This window comes from Dermacentor variabilis, chromosome 9, assembly GCF_050947875.1.
Source record: "Dermacentor variabilis isolate Ectoservices chromosome 9, ASM5094787v1, whole genome shotgun sequence".
Lineage (NCBI taxonomy): Eukaryota > Metazoa > Arthropoda > Arachnida > Ixodida > Ixodidae > Dermacentor > Dermacentor variabilis.
The window spans coordinates 88,753,799-88,774,325 of record NC_134576.1 but is presented as its reverse complement, the minus strand read 5'-3'; the positions used below and the strand labels follow the sequence as shown (position 1 = coordinate 88,774,325).

The following is a 20,527-nucleotide window of genomic DNA, read 5'->3' as shown; positions in this document are numbered from 1 at the left end:
TGGCGACTTCAGAACCTTCCACAGGGAGCAAACTGATGCCGCGACATCAGTCATATTTCGGCGCTCCAAGAACAGATCAGTGCATACATATACAGTGAAATCTCGGTGACAAAGTTGAAGGAACAGCCGAAATTATTTGTTATAACCGCGATTTCGAAATAACCGCTGTTAACGTGTGCAGAAAAAAAAAAAAAACAAGAAAACACTACACATGCCCGCCAACGGTTGTTACCAGTCGCGGCATGCGACTAGGAGGGAGCGTCACGCGACAGCAGAGTCATAAAATATAGAGGACTCAAGAAAAATAGGCGGCAATTTCTAACCGCCGTGCGCGTGGGGAGTACGGTAGCGAATATAGCGGGTGGCGATCGTCGTGAGACAGTTGTGACGAGGTTGGCGTCACCAACAGCCACCACGAACCAAACCATGCCTTGAAAGGTCCGACAACCGCGTCAACACGCAGACATGCTGCAGAGAGGAGGTCTGCTGGCCGAGGCTATAGCTGCCTTACGTATAAGCTTCCTCTTAGTGTTTTTTTTTTTTGACTGAGTATATGAAGCAGCGTATTGCGCTAGCCGGATAAGGCTCAGACAATTAGCGCAAGCCACGCACTCCGCTCGTCACGACACTTGTGTGCACACAATTAATGCGGAAGTCGGCGGCAATGGTAGAGTGGCTGTCGATCAACACGGAAACGCCACACGTGTGGCGCAGTACTGCTGCCTCAGGCGAATACATTACAGGCGGGTTCTCGGCAGAACCGCCCGCGCCTCCAGATTTCGGCTAGTGGCCGGGCCAGAAGCAATCGTGAAATCTCAACTACAATGTGGTACGTTATTTCGATTTCTAAGAAAGTTGTGTTTCGTGAAAATATATAGGTTCCGTGGGATTTTGTCGTAAGTACGACCACTTCGCTAAGTACATTACAGTGTTATAGATGTGTTTCGTTGTAACGAGTTTTAACTGCAGCTCAACAGTTGTGCCAGGGTCTTTCGATACTGTACACACAGACAAGGGACCGTATATTAGTAATTATTTTGCCAGTGAGCATCCTTTGTAGTTATTTATCACGTTCAGTAGTTGACCCTGACAATAAGAGTAGCGTGCAAAGCAACAAAGGACGAATGTATGGTTCAGGAAAATACCATTAAAATGCATACCCCAGATTTGGCCTTGGTATGGTTAAGGCACAAAGTTGTTTAGCTGGTAATGATCACTATAAGACATGATTACTAGTGTAACAAGAACACGGGACCACGCTAGCGTGGCCCCATGTTCTTTCTTTGATTCCTGTCTTGTTACGCTGGCAATTATGCCTTATTGTGCCGGATATGAGCTAGAAACCATACAGTTTACAAAGCAGTTTTGAAAACTGCATGCGTTCTGCGACCCCGAGTGGCTCTCGGGCATGGCTTCTCAGTTTCCTGCTACTGCCCAGCTTTGTTAATATTGTTAATAGACGATGTAATCTTCTAGCACCGACGTCTGGCATCAGCAAGGTGAAGTTATTAGTGATGCAGAAATGCACTGTCAATATCATAGGCTCACAAACTGAACATTCCAAGGCCAACAAGGTTTCAGTGAACCAAGAGATTTCGTAAATCTATACAGCCGGCACAAGCCCTACCTTGAATATTTGTTAATACAGACTCGGCCAAAGATGTGAAAACAGATGAGACAGCATAACAAAGTGGTCTGTCAGCATGCATAAACTAACTTTCACATTAATAATGTCTGCTCTGTCGCATGTGATGACAAATTGGTTCATAAGGCAATGAAAGACTTACCCAGTAGTCTGTGACACTAGGGCAAAACATTACCAAAATGTTGGGCACTTTACATTTCAGGGTTTACTTGACGAGCCAGAGCTGCTTTATCGTAGCAAGTGATAAATTCAGACTAAATGTTTTCTATAAGAATGTGTCATAAGAAAATAATAAAGCAGCAGGCAATCTTGGACAAGACATTAAAAAAAAAAAAGTTTTTACTGAACATCTACTGATGAAAAGAACATGACTCAAACAAACAGCCGTACTAAACACACTGAGCACACAAATATTGGTCAAACAAATGTGCAGAACACAAAGATGCATTATTGAGCACTTTTAGCTTCACACTGATGACTCAATAAAACAAAACGAAAAAACATGAAGTTAAGCTCATGCAGTCTGCTCATGAAAACAAATCACCGAAAATGCCTGAAAACAAACATGATCTCGCAAGTAATGAAAAAGCACTGACTGACAAAAATAATATTGATACAGGAATTATGAAAACAAGAATTCAACACAGTTTTCACACAACACATCTGTGCACATGTTAACAAAAAACATAAAAAATTCGGTTCTCTGCTGACATTTTTTCCTAGTCAGCCAGTACAAAAATTCTTTTTTTTCCTTTTAATGATGTAGCATAATTTGTCACTGTGAAAGCTCATCCCAAAGACAAGCTAGTTCTTCAGACAACAGAAAAGCCATAGCATGGAGTCAGTAATTCCGACACCTAGTAGTAATTTTGACAACTAGCTACCGAGGGTGGAAAGACCATGCACGCAATATTTCCTCATAGTACTCAGGTACTCAGTTGGAAGGCCATCTACCAAGACTACTTGAGATGGCTGCGCCAAACTGCAACTGGTGTAACTTCGCTCACTAAACGACAACTCGCTTTGATCAGAAATTCTGGGCTAGGTTACTCACGCACGACATGTGGTCACACCACAGAGATGCGAAAGTGAAAGTGAACTGCCTGCATTCACAAATGAGGCTCTACTCTCCTCTGCTCCTCGGTGATTCCCGAGCAAAGATTTTACAAACGGGAAAAGAATAAAAGGCAGTGAAGACTGCTTTTTCCCTGAAAATCCTCATCGCCAGAGGATAAGGTGGAAAATGTCCCTCGAGGACAGCGCCACATCCTTGTTTGATGTAGCACTGATCCAATAATGCTTCCAGCTTGTTTCTGTGACAAGGGCTTTCATGGAAAAAGCAGTCTCTACTACAGTGCCGTTAATTTGCTGCCATGAGTGCCTAGCTCTGAAACACTCGCTCGGCAATCGCCAAGGGACCCTGCTGAAGCACAGTAAACATTCCACTCAAAGGATAACGCTGTCCTGTGCTAGTTGGAGTCTAGATGAAGTGTTGGCATTAACCCAAAGTGCACCATTTGCAGTGTCATGGCGCTGTCACAAGTTTCGCGATATCTTCACGTATTTGTGTCCTTCCCTTTGTACATAACGGCTCTACAATGAGAGTTGCCAGGTCAAGTGTACGCTCATTTTTGAATGCCTGTGTAATTAGCTCCTTACTAATAAACCATGAACTAGCTTCTACCAGACATTGCCATTATCTGTAAGGTTACCAAGAGCTTGTGCGGGAATTTCAGCGCAGTCTATCCACCCACTTTTCATTTCTATGTGGTTTCTGATCTACTAACCCTCCGATGACGCCCAGACTGATCGTTTTTAGTAGAGCATTTTAGCATAGTGTTACCATGCTACCATTACGATTACTGGCACTATTTCCAATAAACTGCACATGCATGGGAAAAGCCACACAGATGCAGCTGGCGGTAGGCATCATCAGTATTTACACAGCAGTGGTGCTAGTCTAGCATTCACAAACTCAAGATGGATAATTCCACAATTTAGCAAAATTTATTGGGACTATTTAGTGTGTGTGCCATGAAACTTTGTGAGGAAAGCAAGAACAGTGTGACAAGCCACTTAAGCACTATATGCCCAAATCACAAGCCGGTAGAAGTTCCAATATTCATTTGTCGATAAGGCTACTCCTGCTTTCAGGCTCCTAAAAGCAGAAAACAGCTTTGTTCTTTCCACAGTTGATCAAGTGCATATAATGCCACATAAAATGCATGCATCTATGGCAAACCTACACACGGATCATACGTGCACATGCCACTCTTCAAATGTTATTGCAGAATGCTTTCATCCATCTAATGCCTTTCATGACAATTTTAACAGCTCGGACCTGCAGTGAAAATCAAGTTTAGAAGAGTGAGAACCTGAACACTCTAATAAACAGCCTGACAAGCTAGCCTGTTTGACATGAGTAAGCAATGGTTCTTGGGGATGTTAAAGCTGTATAACAGGCGAGAGCACTGCTGCTTTTGCTACCAGTACTGCGTTTGGTACCAAAACTTCACAGCTATTGCATGTTGCAACTAAACACCAACTTTTGCTGCAGGCAAGTGGCTGCAAGCATAGCACCAACAAGCAGTAGCTGGCATGCTTCATCGGTGAAAACAGCAGTATTAACACTTTTCTTGACACTTCCACAGACTGCACATGTAGCCAGGTACTTCACCGGTGATCTAGCATTGGAATGAATTGACTGACAGGACTAGTTAAACGAGTGATGTTGGCATACTTGCGGACAAACAAGCTACAGCTGGTCAGCATTTCATTGTCAGTTGCATACAATTAACCTGTTACAAGTGCACACTGCGACATAGTCTCACTGCCTGTTCCGGTTGCTGCCCCGGGGAATGTGGCCATGCAGAGAAAGTGACACGACGGCAGCTTAATGCCAGATGCCACTTTTTGCAAGGCGTCTTTGCACAGCCCTGGTGGACGCATCGGTTGGCACTAGAAATTAGAATGACACACACAAGCTAACTTTCAATTACACCGACTGCCCAAATATACTGCAGCTAAACATTTCTCAAAATAAAGTAGCCTGGGAACCAGTGTGTTCAGCAAAACTTACTATATTACAGACGAGCGAGATTACACCAGATGCAGGTGACGCTGAAAAAGCGTGTATCATACATGAAGGTGTAGGAATAGATGCTTGATGCATGCTCACACCAAGGAGGCTGGTATCATACAGAACATTTTGGCTTACCAGTCTTTCTTTGACCCCATGTCTACCTTGGTCAGTCATGTCACAAGTGTGCCCGAGGAGATTCTCCAAGCAAACAATATGAGGCGTGCCTTTGAAACTGCTTTGTAGGAACCCAATTTATAATCCACTGGTTTAACACGCATGATTAGCACGAAATGTGAATTAACAACTGCCAATGTCCACTTCAAGGCATGCAGGAAACAAGCACACGGCTCAACAAATGAAATGCGTTAAACTGCTACATTCTCTAACCTGCTGTGCGGCATAAACCTACATGCAAGAGGTAGTTTTCTGAAACGCATTCATTAACACATCCGACGTTCAAGCGTGGCCGCCAAAAATCATGAGGAAAGACAGACAAGCGTATCGTCTCACCTGATGAAGTGGCGCCACAACTGACATGGCAAAGCCTATTTTTTCCTTGTTAAATACTCGTATGGGATTGAAATTCAGCACTGGCATCGGACAGTGACTGTACATCAGGGTGCGTGTGCGCCCGCCCACTATGCCGGCAACACCGCGCACCTCGATATGCAGAGACAGGCTGGTGTATTTGTTTTCAAGCTACAGATGTGAATGGAGTGCACGCTGCAATGACATTTCGCAGCAGCTATCAAATTTCAATGTGCTGGCGGCACTGGCACTTTCTGGCAGGCTGACAGACACATATTTCTTGTTGCCCACTTATGGCTTTACCTTCCTTCCACGACTGGACAGCAATAAAACAAAGCAATAACGGTCGGCGGAGACAAATGGAGATGAGAGTGTTACAGAGAACGCAAGACATGGAAGGCGAGTGCAAGAAAGCACGGCCGAAAATCAAGGTGTGCTGTGTAGTCGAGGCATTTAGTAAGTGCCAAATCGGAGAGTCGGTGCTCGATTTCATCTTCTACCATGTTCTGAACTGGTCACGAGTGAAACAGTCCCCAGCACTTCAAGATTAGGGCACCAAAAGCCACATGCTAGCATTATCTCAACTGTGCTTTCATGTTGGAACCCACACTGATAATAGTTTATGGGTGCCAACAGTTTCTGCGTCTCTGTATCATGACATCTGAATGCACATAAATTTGAATATGAATCACACTACATTTGTTCAGTACTGTACTGTCTCTTCCACGAAAGTAAGCAGGTCACCTAGTACACAACTGCTGGTAACTCTGAGACACCCGATGTGCCTCCTATTGTACGCCAAGAGTTGTAAAGTGAGAACTGTTGCCCTCTGGTGGTGACACCCTCCGACCACAACACTTGAAATGTGGGCATGAGCGTGGCTGGCTTTTGCACAACCTAGTGAATACCGGTAGGCACGAGAATTTGTGATCAAACATGACATATGTTATGAACACCACTCGTGGAGCATGGGAAGTTGGCCAGGAATCTTCATGCCTACTTGTTTTGCGTTAGGCTGCGCAAGAAGCCAAGCATTCTGTTGCTCGCACTTCAATCGTTGCCGAGAGCACTGTACATATTGAAATCCAGGGACTCGAGAGCACACCCACTGCACACATTTAAGTACACCCTCGGTCACATGCCAAACAGGTGATTTAGTACCTTTCACAAAGGCTGCATGAATGTGTGAACATGTACAGATACAGATACCTCACTAACTCGAACTCGCATATCTCGAAAAATTGGCGAAGTCGAAATTTTCCATGGCACCGAACCATTTCCTATGTGCCCCATGCATTTGCTGCCCTTTATCTCGAAGTATTTTTCAGCCAAAGTGCGGCTATCTCCAAATCTTGACTGAGAGTGGAACGAAAATTCCGCCGCCAGACCGTTTTACAAGATTTGCGCGATGAATCCGTGCCTAATGTCCCTAGATTTTTTTTTTTCTCCTTTAGCCGTGCCAACCACAAAGCCAATGCTCTCCCCGAATGTGAAGTCGGAGCGCACAGGCACACTATCAACTAGCATACTAACGATGATGGTGACGACGACCAACCACCTCGAGAGGTGCAGACGTCTACAGAAACAAGGAATTTACTGCGCTTGCTGCGAAATAAAGTTAAGTGCAGCGGTGGGGAAGATCGGCTCACGCGATGCGTCAAGCAGCTAGAGGATGCCTTTCTAGGCCTGAGTGCGACTGCAAAGCAGACAAGCATTACGCAGTTTTTTTTCTGCTTAATAAAATGGCAGTGTCACAAAACCCAGCTGGTTAACGTCTCTTGTATGCTATCTTTTTCCTCTTTCAAAACCTTTATGAAAAGCAAGATTAAAAGCTGCTGTTGAAGAGCTGGTAAGTAGTGATTTTTTTTGGAAAGAACTCAATTTTTCACAACAATTTGCGCAACTTTGCTTGCCTCTAAAATACACTTATTTTGAAATTTCCCCTGGTTTTCACCACTTCGAGTTAACGAGGTATTGCTGTATATGAACATCCGAGTTCAAGAAGTCATTCACAGGTCGAAAATTTTGATTGCATCATTACTGTGACGCATCTAGACAACATTTTGTACCGAAAGCCTTTTTTTATATATCTTCTGTCTTTACCCCCCACTGGATATTGCTTTCACTGTGCAAAACACTTTAGGTGGTAGTTTTCATCTGAACGTGTTACTTCTTTTTCAGGTTTACTAGCCCGTTTCAAGATGTATTAGCAGTGCAACAATTATTTCAGCACCAAACACATACAGCAGCGAATAAAAAAGCTAAGATGTTAATAGGCATGGTGTGGGAAGCAGGTTCGACGCTACGTGGAGCAGCTGTGCGTTAAAAATTCAAGAAGGCTTTTCTCCGTCTCTTAAATGATGTGCGACTTCTATGCTCCACAAGGGACTGCGTCATCGTTTGGCACAAATTATTGCAACCACAAACTCTACTCACTGCACTTGTTCGAGCCCAACCTGCAAACAACCTGCAAACCTTGGTCTCCTCGCAAGCATGCGTTACGCAGACACCGCTTCGTTTGCGTCGCACCAAAGAAGTTGTGTTTCTGGCACACGGAGAACACACAGTGGCTTTCGTACATGCAAAGCCATAAACGGTTTCGGGAAAAACTTGTCAATAAAAAGTGTTGCTTAAGTTAGGCAAATGCAACTAAGAGTGAAAGAAGTTTTTTGTAAAACATGCCACCATGGGCAGCTGGCGCAAAATGCGAAGGGGGACACCTAATAATCAACTGCTTTCCCGGTGTGCCTCCATCACAAACTGGACATCTTGATTACATCCCTGCCCAGCATTTTTAGTGGAGGCAGTCCACATCGTCACCTTGGTCCTCACATCAGCATCACAGCCATGCATGGCAGGCAAGCTTCTGTAAGGTGTAACACTTAAAATGGCCAACTTACCCTTGTGGAAGTATTTGAATCTCCGAAAGAGCACACGCTAAGTAGTTTTGAAGCAGCAACATTTCCTTGCATAGGAAGTATTTGAACCCCAACGAGAGAGGGAAGACATTAAGAAGCTTTTAAACGAGGCCTGTGGTAAACCGTCCATTGACAACGCCTTTATCCAGAGGCCATGGCAAAAACAAGTTTATGATGAAATGAGTATGTACACCAATAGGGCTCCTGGAATTGGCAAGCATACTGCTACTTTGATGCGATCAGCTTGCGCTAAGGAGCTTTTATGCACACGACAGTTGGTGACCTAAACACGGCCCGAGATGGACAACACTGAAGTAAAAAAAACCATGTGCAAGAGGGTTACACAGCAGTGGCAAAACCGAGAAAACCTGGTGCCTTAAAAAGCTAAAAAAAAAAGGAGGCTGATCAAAGTATGCAGAAAGCTTGCGACTTATGGCTGCAGCAATACCTCCAGCCACTGGGAAACAAAAAAACAAGCATGACAACGAAGCCTTTCTGTCGACTACACAGGTGAATGCAAGTGCATGCAATATTATGGACTGCAGCAAAAGGATAAAACAGCACCGGAGGGAGAAGTGACATCAATCAGTGAGCCCGTAATAAGGGGTTAAAAAATAAATGTGATGGCACAAAAAAGGGGCAATCCATGGAGCAGAGAGCAGGCTATGCAGAAAACAAGGACCAGAGTGGTAGACAAAACATAGTCTGTGGTATACAAGAGTGATTAAAAAAAAAAAAAAAGCAATAACTGGACTAAACTGCGAGCAATACAGGCCCTGCAAACAAGACATGCAAGTGGCGAGAGCGTAACAAAAGGTAAACAGGTCAACAAATAAACCAACGAAACCAAAAAATATGCAAAATAAGAAAGCGAATGATGGAATCACGGGGGAAGTTAGTTACGCACTGCTATAGCATGCTGTACAACAATGGCCAACAAGAATGGACACACTCACAAAGGAAAACACGGGCCACCACCTCTGAAGTACAAAGAAGAGCAAGACGACTGAAAAGAAATATCAACACAACGACGCTGATGATTCGCGATACAAAAAATACTCATCTATGCTTTGTTGTGCGCGCAGTGTTCTCGGAGCAAAATATAAATCCATGACTGGCTCAAACGTAAAACAAGAAATAGTTTTTTTTTTTTTGTTTTCGGAGCACTGCGCCTCTTCTTGTTCTATTTGAAGGCGAAAAGAAGAGAAAAACATGTTACAAGAAAAAAAAAAGAAATAAAAAAGAAACAGCATGTTACAAAACATAATAATAACGTGGACACAGGCATGCTTTTGCAGAGACGACTCGCCCACATTTGTATGTAAAAAAAAAATTCTCTCGTGACTTGATAAGAGCGGCAGATGCATGCCGCGCTCTACAGTGGTTCATGCAGCGGCACGAGACTCGAGCATTGCGCAAATGTTTTGGCACGAGCACTAAGATAACACTGGCACACGAAAGGGTGCAAACTCATTTATCTTCTCCCTTATACAAATAAAAAAACTCTCTTTGTTTTGCCAGTGGTCTCTCGAAAACGACCAATGCAAATTTGTACTTGATTATTTTTTTTGTTGCTGTTGCTGTTGCCTCTGCAAGGCCTGACTAGCAACCTGAAGTTGTCTGGCCTTTCCCAGCATCTCTACACGGCGGCGCATTTCACAGGCTGATGCGAGACCGATTCGATCAAGTGCCCTCTTTCAAGTTTCCGATACAAGATGGCCCAGCGGAAACAAACAAGAAAAACGTGGCCCAAGGAAATCGAGCAATCGCTTTGCAGAACACCCTCTGGCAAGGGCCGTCATGTGCATGACTATCAAGCCCGCGCACAAACTGAACCTAGGCCACTAGAGCAGAAAGGATTTCTTTTCGCTCGGCTCTACCATTCCTATCTTGTCGTCTGTCACTCGTGACTGAATGATCCTCATGATACATGCTAAGATGGGTGGGACAGTGAGAAGGACAAAACAATCGAAATAGAATCGCTACATCTTCCTGGCCCTACCCACTTATGATGTTGTAGCAGGCCACACGAACCATCACTCACAGGCGGCTTGCGGCATAGTCCCTCGGCATATTGCAAATTGTGCTAATGAACTGGGATAACCCATTAGCATAAGACATCTCAAATAGATGCGTATGCAGCAGCAACCGTAGGGGAGTGCAAGCTTTGAAACCAGGACATAAATCACAACTTGGCAAACTTGTGCCAAAGTCACTGAACAATTAATTTTGCACTTTCCGAGATGGGAGCAGCTTGTGACACCATCTGTTAAGGTGTCCCAGTTCGAAGAGCAGCCAGTTTGTTTTGGACGAGCTAGTTCGGTGCAAATTTCCGAGGTGCCACAGTTGTAGCTCGGCAGTAACTGATCCACCAAAAGCTAAACTCTACAACAACAAACATAGAAGTTCGACGTTCCTCCTGCCACCAAGGGCCTTCAAAGTCAAACATCAGCACTTGCACTTTCTGCCTGCAGTTGTTGATATATCAGGGTTTGTTTAGAAAGCATTTTTATATCCAATGTGCTCTGAAAGAACCTGGCTAAAAAATACATCACTTTCATCTAAAATCTGTCAAGTTAGTAGCTTAACGTCAGCCTAAAATCCACGGCTTAGAATTAACCAGCCAGCAGACTCATCATTTGAACTGTCACTCATTAACAAAATTTTTTAGGCTCCTCCCATTGCATTGATACATTCGACCCAAAAATACAGGGCACCTTTTGGTTGAATTCCCTGTTTAAATTAGGCAGAATTGACAGTTCTCATAAATTTTGTGCACAAGTAAGATAAAAAAAGTTGACCTGACAAGAAAACTCCTGCCTCGTAACACTCACTTCAAGGCGAGTCTTTGCCAGCAGCACAAACTTAAGCCAAAACTGACCAGCGAAGACCGTTAGTAATAACACCTCATTTCTCACCCTGTACATGCAATACATTTTGCACAATGACATTGAAAAAGAATCAAGGCCATCTTATGTACAAGAATGCAAACCGCTTGCATGCATTCGGCATGGCGTCTACCATTTAGAGAAACTTTCACTGCAAACAGAGCGACTGCTGAAAGATATAGAACCGGAGAACAGCAGGGCAAAAGAAAAGTCAGATTAGAAGAAGGACCACTCCTAAAATGATGCTCCAGACAATCTGGGCGCAAGTTCCTGGAGACCAGCAAAAGCATACTCTACCCAGCGGAAGCGAACCCAACCAGCTAGGGACTGTCTAGACAGCAAAAAACAGATCTCCCGTAGCTAGGAGTAAAATATTGATTCAAGATGAGGCAATGCGGCTGGACTTCGCCACGGGGCTACCACACACCAAGGGGCAATGCATGAAGACAACACCCTCATCCATTTCACCTCTGATGATTACTTTGGGGAAGGCACGGAAAGGAGGGATGACATTGAAAAGAGAAAAACAGAACAGTCATGCAGGGAAGCCACAGCTGAACAATGTTGCCGAGAGTAGTCTGCTACACACCACTTCTGCCTTTCACTCGTCCATGTGTGCTAGACAGATGCAGGGAGATGACAGTATCTCAAACCGCAGAAACACTTAAGAACGAGCAACTAGGGGTGGAAACAATCCAGAGGGCTAGCAAGGTTGAGCTGAGGCCAACCGTTCTCGCAATGGCTACAATCTATCACCTGGACTGCAGATCAGATGAAAGACAAGGATTAGCAGAAGAAAGCAGCTGTGTTGAAATTGCATTGAAAAAGCCAGCCGAGTGCACGAGTTCAATGATCAAGAGCACTGGAGTTCAGTGAGACAGCACCACAAGAAAAGCCAAGAATTCGGTTCAAGATCAGTTCATGAAACAAAATAAGTCCCTGATCTCAGGGAAACACAAGAACAGCTGGCTGTGCGCGGCTCCACGGAGATATGATGCACAGAAAATGGAAAGAAGCAAGTAGCAGAAGCTGCAGCCAGTGAGTAAGCCGCCCGTTGTCTCGCTCCATCAGACATGCCATACTGAACAGACGACGACAACACAACAATTGCAAGGGGTGGTTTTCTCTAGCAGCCCCCACGTGTTGCACAAGTCGGAAGCACACACAAAGGCGCAATAGTTGATTCCGACACAGTCGTGGCACTATCACCGTATGGTTTCAGATGTTAGGCGGTGCTGCTCCGGTGTTGCAATCTTCTAAACCAATCAGTACATGCCTCCACCTTACAGCCTTGCCGCTGATATCCAACTGAGCCAACTGATATCCAACAGGTCTTTTTAGCAAGCCTTCACAGCAATGGGCTTGCACATAAGCACCCACGGGCTTTCTTGCATCAGGCTTTTAAAACTCCATAGGGACCCTGAGCGACCTCTGCCTTCTGTACAAACATCAGGTTTCCGTAGCCGTGATTCGCCGCAACTAGGGTTTTCTGCATGGCCCCGCGCGTTTGCGTGAAGCTGTACACTTCCACACAGTTTAACAAGTCTCTGCGACACGATTCCGCGCATCCCATTGAGCATCTGGCAACATGAAATCAGGCCCTGCTTCTTCAATGGCAGCGTGTCCTTGCCGAGAGGGGAAGCCTGACAGTGAAAGGCGAGGGCGTCTTTAGAAGCGAAAGCCCGGAGAGTAGACCGTGCGAGTTGCTTGGCAGATCGGCACGTTCAGATACTGGTGGAGTAGGAGCGCTTGCGCTTCCAACAGTCGGGGTGGACCTTCTTGACCTCGTCGGCACGAACCTTGGCTTCTTGAGAGTAGAGCTTCTTCTCTTCGGACTTCATCTTGCGCCACTGGTCGCCCAGCATCACGCTGATGGCCCTGCGGTCAGAATGTTACAAGTGCTCATGACATGGATGCACAGATGCGCAAATGGGGAAGTCGTTTCATAGCGTCAAACCACACAGCTCAAAAGGACACTAAATAACTAGAAGTTTACTTCCAGTTCTGACAGTAACTGACAAAGCATGACGGTCATGGCACGAGCTGAAGGAGAACTAACATAAGGCTGACTAAGCTTCTAGCACCACAAGCAAAGCAAGTAACAGCAGCAAAAGCATACAATTTGTGTGGCAATGACACATAATAATTTTATATAACATCAAGTAGAAGTAATTAACCGGTATAACTAAGATCACTAAAAGAAATTATGGGGTTTTTATGCCTGAAAACTAGAATCTGATAATGAGGAACGCAATAGTGGGGGACTCCGAATTAATTTTGACCACCTGGGGTTCTTGAAAAGATGCCATGCAGCAGCTTGACAAGCTCACAGACATCATTACAAGGGTTGACAGCAGCACAAAGACCTGAATACAGATGATTACATCAGAATGGAAGTACTAACAAAATACCGTATAGACTCGTGTAAGGGCCCGGTTTTTTTTTCACAATTTTGATGAGGTCCGGCTCATACATGGGACCAAACCTTTTGGTCAAAATGGTGCTGGCTGTGCCTGCACCATTTTGCCGTATAATTGCATTATTTTCCATATAATTGGATGTACTATTGCATCAGAGGTCTATGCGCAGCTCTTGCCAACTGTTAGTGGCGCGGAAGTACGCAGGGTGCGAAAATTTGCCGATGCATGTATGTGGTATCGGGGCACCGAATGCGATTGCTTCTCCGATGGAATTAAAAAAAGACATTTTGGGTTGCCAAGCTGGGGGTGCGGCTCCTACACAGGTCTATACAGTAATGCTGGAGAACATTTATGTAATCCCACCATGGTTCTGCGCGCACAAAATTCAAGCCCAATGACGGATGCAATGACACCCATACCTGTTGTCCTTGCCAGGATGCATGTGAGAGTACTCGCCACGGTGTTTCTGGGCGAACAGCATGAAGCCATTCATGGGTCTTCGGGGCTTGGCAGGGTCTGGGCATGATGTGTGGCGGGTGCGCGTGTTCAGAGACTTCTTGGATGGCGAGCACTGCGCCGACACAGCCGCAGGTTCCGAAGGTGCAGGCGGTGGCGCTGGCGCTGATATGCAGTGCTGCTGAAAACAACAGGGTCATTGTTTTCTGTGCAAAACATCTTTGCATTCGACATGCTCAGTTTTACTGAGAAGTACTTCGAAGCACGGAAAAAAAAAGGAAACTAAAAATTCAAACAGCACTCCAAGTAACGATCCTTCATCGGTCCTTCATCAACGCCAGCTACTGTAGGTAGTAGTACATGCACTGTTTCTACGGTGTAGAAACACAAGTGGCATCCCGCCACTTGGTTTACATCTTCCTATTGTGTACGCTATAGCGCACATCTTTAATTTCACTGCATAGATAAAGAGCCCTGCTCTAAAAGACACATGTCGGAACAGTTACAAGCAGCTTACTTTGGCCATGGTGCTGAGCGTGTACGCAGCCGACCGGTCTTCGGGAGTGAGGGGCAGTGCTCTGGAATGAGAAGAAAATGTCAGTGCACAAAGACAATCAAGCACTCAATTTTTCTACATATCTACAGCACTAAGAAACAGACACACAACATCAAAAATACCAGATAGGTGCTATCCTGTCTTCAGCGGCTGTCCTCTCTTCATGTGGTGTGTTTGTGTGTGTGTCTGTTTTTAGCGATGCAAATACAGTCGAATCTTGATAATTCTAACTCGAATTAAAGGAAGCTAATTTAATGGAGGACTTACCTGCAGTGGCACATGCACACTGAGCTAACACACGAGTGGGAATTCCCACAAGATTTATTCACGCGTATTTACAAACTACAATCAGTTATTAGGTGGATTGGTGCTCTTACTGTGATAGGAAGCGGCGGGTGCCCGCGTTATAATAAAAGGAAACATACGTCCCGTGACAATTGCCCCTTCACACTTTTGGTACGCTTCACCACGTAAAACAGCTGTATTAGGGCGAAACGGACTCTCGGGAACCAGTATTACGCAACAAGCCGTGCTTTCCGCGCTACAAAAACATTCGCGAGGATTACAAAGGTGGAGTCGGTGCCATTGCTAACAGCGGCAAATTGTTTCAATTAAAAACATGGCACCAAACAGCAAGAAGCTTGGTAGCGAACGTCGAAGTAGAGAGGCCTAGCGTTGTCATGGTGTGGCTACGCCTGCCAGCAGATCTGCGTACGAGAGCGCCGGCTTGAGGCGGCGTGATAACCAAAATGGCGGTGGCTTCGATTAATGCCGTTTTGGACCTATGGTCATGGCAAAAAGTCCGGAAGGTCAGACAGCAAAGGCTTTTTTGCGTCCAAAATTTCAGGCGTTCGACTACATTTCGGTGCCGCAACACTAACAAAAGTCACTAACTCGTTACAAACAGAAGTAATCAGTGATGGGCGTCTGCACACGCTTGCACACAAATTTCCAACATGGCTTTTTTTTTTTCTTCGCGCACGGCTTTGAGAAGTCTCTCCTAAGCTTTTCCTCTATGGTGGGGTCAGAGGAATGCTAGTCGGAGGCTCCGCCGCGTGATTTGGCGCGCTGCTGGGAGCATTGCCAGAGCACAGTATGTACGAATTAACCATCGCAAATGCTTGCGTGTTCGAATTAGTGGGCGTTTTTGCCCACTGGAACACACATAGCTTTGATGGGACAACAGCATCAGTTCGAATAAACAAAAAGTTTGAATTAAGCATGTTTGAATTAACGAGAATATTCAAGTCAACTAGCCTAGCTTTCTCCCTTCAACTAAAAGTGCAGGATCATCGCTAGTTAGTGGCCAACGAGTACTGCAGAAATCCAAAAGACGGAGGAAGTCTTATGAAGAGGAAAAATTGTCATCCATGCAAATGTGGCACAAAGCTACAGCAGAGAACCTCACATGGGCTTCCTTTGTAGCGTTATGCTACTGTCAGAAGCATGACAATTTTTCCGTATCTTTAGTGCTTATATATTTACGAGGACAGACTTACATTTCAAAGTAGTTTGCCTAAAGCTTGACAATGTACAGCCAATAAGGCCAATTGTATAGCACTTTCCAAATGTGTTTCGATACTTCTGTGATATCATGTTATGCACATTTTCCTTACAGAAATGATAAAAGCAATGCGTACAGAACCTATACAAGTTTTGTTTTAGTTATACGGCAAACATGAATGAGTATGCAGTTCAGCATACAGGTAATCTGTGCTTTCAGACACCTGTGCACATTCAAAGAGAACAAAGAATGACAAAACAGTTGTCCTTGTTCACTTTATCTGTCTTCACACTTTTTTAAATGTGTGCACTGGTTACTGACAGTACAGAAGACATATGAAATTACTGGAATGCACACTGGAGTACTTCAACAGGGCAGTTGCTACCCGGTGGCGTGTTTCTATTTACGCTCAAGCCCAGTGCTCGACTGCTGAGCCACCATGCGCTGCTCATGTGTACCACGTTTCTGGGTACTTTTTCCCCAAAGTGCCACGGCGAGCGCCCTATATCCTTGTAGGTACTTGGTGGAACTAGGGAGATGTTATCTGCTCACCCAGCTGTCGCTAACAGAAAATAGGTTTTTCAAAACACGCCGCCTAGGCTATTTCAAAATAAGAGTTTGCGTGCGGAAGCTGAAGTAACACTGGACGAAATTTTTTACACTGGATAAGGGGATAAAGGGATGTGACAAGAAGCTGGTCATGGTGTGCGAGGCGCTTCAATCCACAAAAGCTGGGATAATCGAGGGGCATGGAGGGTTTCTCGTACCGCAAGCCACATCATCGCTGTGCTTCTTGACATCCCTATCTCTCAACCAGCCAAAATAACAATGTGCTGCCGTCACACATGACGCATATTAAACAAATTATTGCGTGACGTCCAGGAACAAAAAAATATCACACAGAAATTACTCTGGGAGTCAGAATAAGTATGCACAAGCATTACGCCCCTTGCTCAACTCCATGCAGCCCGGTGTCATTACCAATGTTATGAAACTTGGTTTGGCCAGTACTAATGAGAGTTGAGTGGCGACATGAACTGGTGCCGACAGTGGCGCAAGGAGCATTGATGCCGCAAGCATAGTACTGCAGGTGGATGCGCCAGGTGCGCTGATGATGTTCCGATCATTATAAGTCATTATCACTCTTAGTGCCTTATCCATCCACGTCGAACCATTATTGAACCGTGAATGTACTCAGGCGGTGGCTTCTTATGGCACCGCCGTGCAAGCCGCAGTTTGAAAGTGATATGCGATGCCCGCAATGAGTGCCAACTGCTCATAGCTTCGCGCGCCCGTAAGTTGAAAGCGATCTGTGAAAGTGGCAGAGTGGGGCATTTGCCGAGAGCACCGTCAGCACTGCGTTTTCGCCACTTTGTTGGTGTTGAAGCGGGGAGGCAGCGCAAAGGCAAATTTGCTTGCTGCTGCGGGCGCTTTCTCGAAAGCAGTCGTCTTATTACGGGACAGACAAAGGGATGGTTTTCCCATTGGGTAAGCATACAAATGCCTACGCATTTAAAATTAAAACTTACTTACACCGCCTAACTCTGCGAATGCGGGCCGGCTCCAGCAGAGAGCGCGCCCAGGAACAGCCAGGGACGCAAAACCAAATACCTAGAAGGATCTAGGGTGTGTGTTGTGAGGCTTCAGTGAAAAACTACCTAGAAATGTGGTACGTGCGGGCGGCGCATGGCGGTGCTTGAGTTGCTCTTATATTTGGATTCACGGATGCGGCCATCTTGAGCCAATATGCAAACCATTTCTCAGTTTTGTGTGAAGTGACATCAAATTAACCTAATCGTGGAACACGGAGTGCATCAGTACAACCATTTTCATGCATACGAATCGACTGCAGCATGGAGCATTTGGTTGTGACAGATAGCAAAATGGCATCCTTAACAACTGAAGATGGCAGCACTCAAAACACTTCAGCAATATAATTTATACTTGCTGACAAGCTTCCGTAGCAATGAAAGAAGAACTACGAAAGTGAAGTGCCCCCACGAGAGCACTCCTGGACACAGTCCTGCAGTCTCATTCACGTTCAAGCCAGAAAAACAAGCATCTATTACTACAGCACTTATATCAAAATAAGATGTGAAATACGTGTCCTAGCACTGAATTTGAATTGCCTAATTCTTTTCGTTTTGCTTTTTTGTTATTTGGTAAATGTGAAACTGTGGCAACTAGAACACGATCCTGATTCAGTGTCTGCCCCAAGAAACAAACTGAATGAGCTGTCCGACTCTGTGTACTGGACTGCATAGCGCAGTGACATGCGTACACGCACATGCTTCTGCCACACAGGCGTACTTATGTACATGGCGCAGCAGCATGTGCATATGCTGCTACGCCATGCATCTGCACACAGTGCGCAGTTGCATCTGCAGCTCTCTCTTCACTGTCATGGAAAGTCGTCTGCAAGTGCAGCATGTAAAGACCACAAGAGGAATGCTCACCTGGGACTGTCGTCGATAATACCCATGGGCTCGGCGCTGTGGGGACCCGAGCCAGGTGGGTAGTGTGAGATAGCGTGGCCCAAGCGAGGGGGCAGGGGTGGCCGTGCATAGGAATGCAACGCTGACAGGCTGAATGATCGTTGGCGCCCCGGCGGTGACAGTGGTGGTGGCGCCCCCTTGTGGGAAAAGACAAAAATAATTCTTTGAAGGAGACACTGCCAAGAAACACTAAACCAATTTACTACCCTTAAAGGGCCCCTCACCAGGTCTGGCCATTTTGACCTGACAAGCGCCGTGCACACAACATGCTAACGATCATGTCTGTTAAGTATTACATCGCTACGCGCTGCGAAAAGAGCTGAAATTTCAAACTGAACACCATTTGCCCTTCTCCTCACGAGTGCCATGCTCCCAGTCGGAGAGTCGACACATATCGTACAAGTGTGCCTACGTACATGGCTGTGCTGTGACATCACTCATAGTGGCACGTGATTTTGAGAATTATTCAAGGCAACATCTGTTTATTTGTGTAATCTGTGGCTTCAATAGACAAATTAAAGTTTGGAGAAATAATAAAACACACAAACCGAATGTCTGCATGCTTTTGTTTTACTTTGCAACGCACAAGGGGATGTACTTCCGTCCTGTCTGCTTGTTCCCACGTCGTGCAGTCGTGCGCACAGACGATGAAACTGTCATTTTCTACCGTGTTCCAGCGCGCGATCATGCTCTGTGATCCGCTTGTGCCTGCCTCAGTATTCGCGCAACATCGTGCACTGCGCGAAACGAGACAAACGGACCAACTTGTGTGCGATGCCGTCAGCAGAAGCGAGCCGCACAGCAAAAAACCTAGGAAAAAAAAAAACGAAGGTGGGGTCGGTGATGTATGCATCAAGTGATTCTCGAGTTCCGGTACGGGAGAATGCAGGGAAAGAACTTTGCTTGTGGAGGCTAGACAAGGCAAGTGGAGAGAGAGTCTCCCTAGGCAGTGGCTCTCGCCTCCTGAAATCATGGGTTTGCGGCACTGAAATATTTCTATCTTGGCTATTAATGAACCAAGTTGAAAAATTCTTGTGGCAGAACGCTCCCTACAGGGAATGTAACAACATCCAGTGTATAATCGAAATTTGATTTGTGGCCTTGTGAGAGGCCCTTTTATAAAGTATTCTTTCAAAACTCTTATTTTCATTATTTTCGTTACGTTCTGCTGCAAGCTTAGCGCCGTCGTCTGTCCCTTTCTCCCGTCCTGTCAGTTTGAAGATGTTTCTGCTCACGTTCAGTATGTTCAGAGCTTAGTGGTTATGTTGACCACTTTAGCCCTTATTTAATAATCTTACTTCCTTCATTCAATGTTAATTTCAGGGTGTCTTTCTTTCTTTTTCTTCAAAAAAAAATTAATATTCAGTTTCTCCACACAAACGCAATTCTGTGCATGAAAGAGTCAAAGGAATCGCAGCAGTTGTCACGCCGCTCCATACAGGCTCTCGTCCCCCAAGTTTGTGCTTGACTGCATTACTGGTTTTAACAGTTGTCATTTTTCAGGTAGCTATCCACCAATGTTAGTGTCCTTTATGCCAATGAAACATCCACTTTTGTCCATACAGGGCACGTCACAGACAACCTTGATGATTCCTACTGACAGTAACTGACTAATTGCTCCTTTGTGATTTTCGTTACAAATGGCTTCCAACACATGCAAAAAATTGTACACTGTTTTCGCATTTTCTACCATGCTTCTGAGGGCCATTCATGGTTTAAAGAGATAACAAAACATGCGTAGAAGACTTAGACAGGACAAGGGCTTACTGAAACTTGTTTATTCCAAGTCGGTAATTTATAGGCGAAGCAGGCATACAGAAGGCAAAAGACAGTGAAAAATAAAACACAACACGGCATCAGTCAAGGTATGAAATAGGGTTGGTAATATCAATGAATGATTAGTTGATTAATCGGTTAACTGTATCATAAAATACCACTAATCTTCATCGATGTCCACCTTTAATTTAATCGACTCAATCGATCAGACCTGTTTGATTAATCGTTTTCGGCATTTTGACAGGAGTGGCACGAAAAT

At 45.1% G+C, this 20,527-nt stretch overlaps 1 protein-coding gene across 3 annotated transcripts in view; it reads right to left on the bottom strand.

Annotated features, from left to right (window-relative positions):
* Window positions 1–1,971: 1,971 nt before the first annotated feature.
* Window positions 1,972–20,527, bottom strand: part of LOC142557096 (uncharacterized) — a 40,293-nt gene continuing 21,737 nt past the window's right edge. For 2 of the 3 annotated variants that reach the window (XM_075668699.1, XM_075668701.1), the window contains 4 exons: window positions 18,454–18,629; window positions 14,455–14,515; window positions 13,901–14,118; window positions 1,972–12,939 (listed from right to left, as the gene is read on the bottom strand). In XM_075668699.1, the coding sequence (XP_075524814.1) occupies window positions 12,786–12,939; window positions 13,901–14,118; window positions 14,455–14,515; window positions 18,454–18,629 (609 nt within the window). In that variant the 3' untranslated portion in view covers window positions 1,972–12,785. The remainder of the gene's footprint in view (window positions 12,940–13,900; window positions 14,119–14,454; window positions 14,516–18,453; window positions 18,630–20,527) is intronic. The other variant, XM_075668700.1, reaches the window with a different exon arrangement.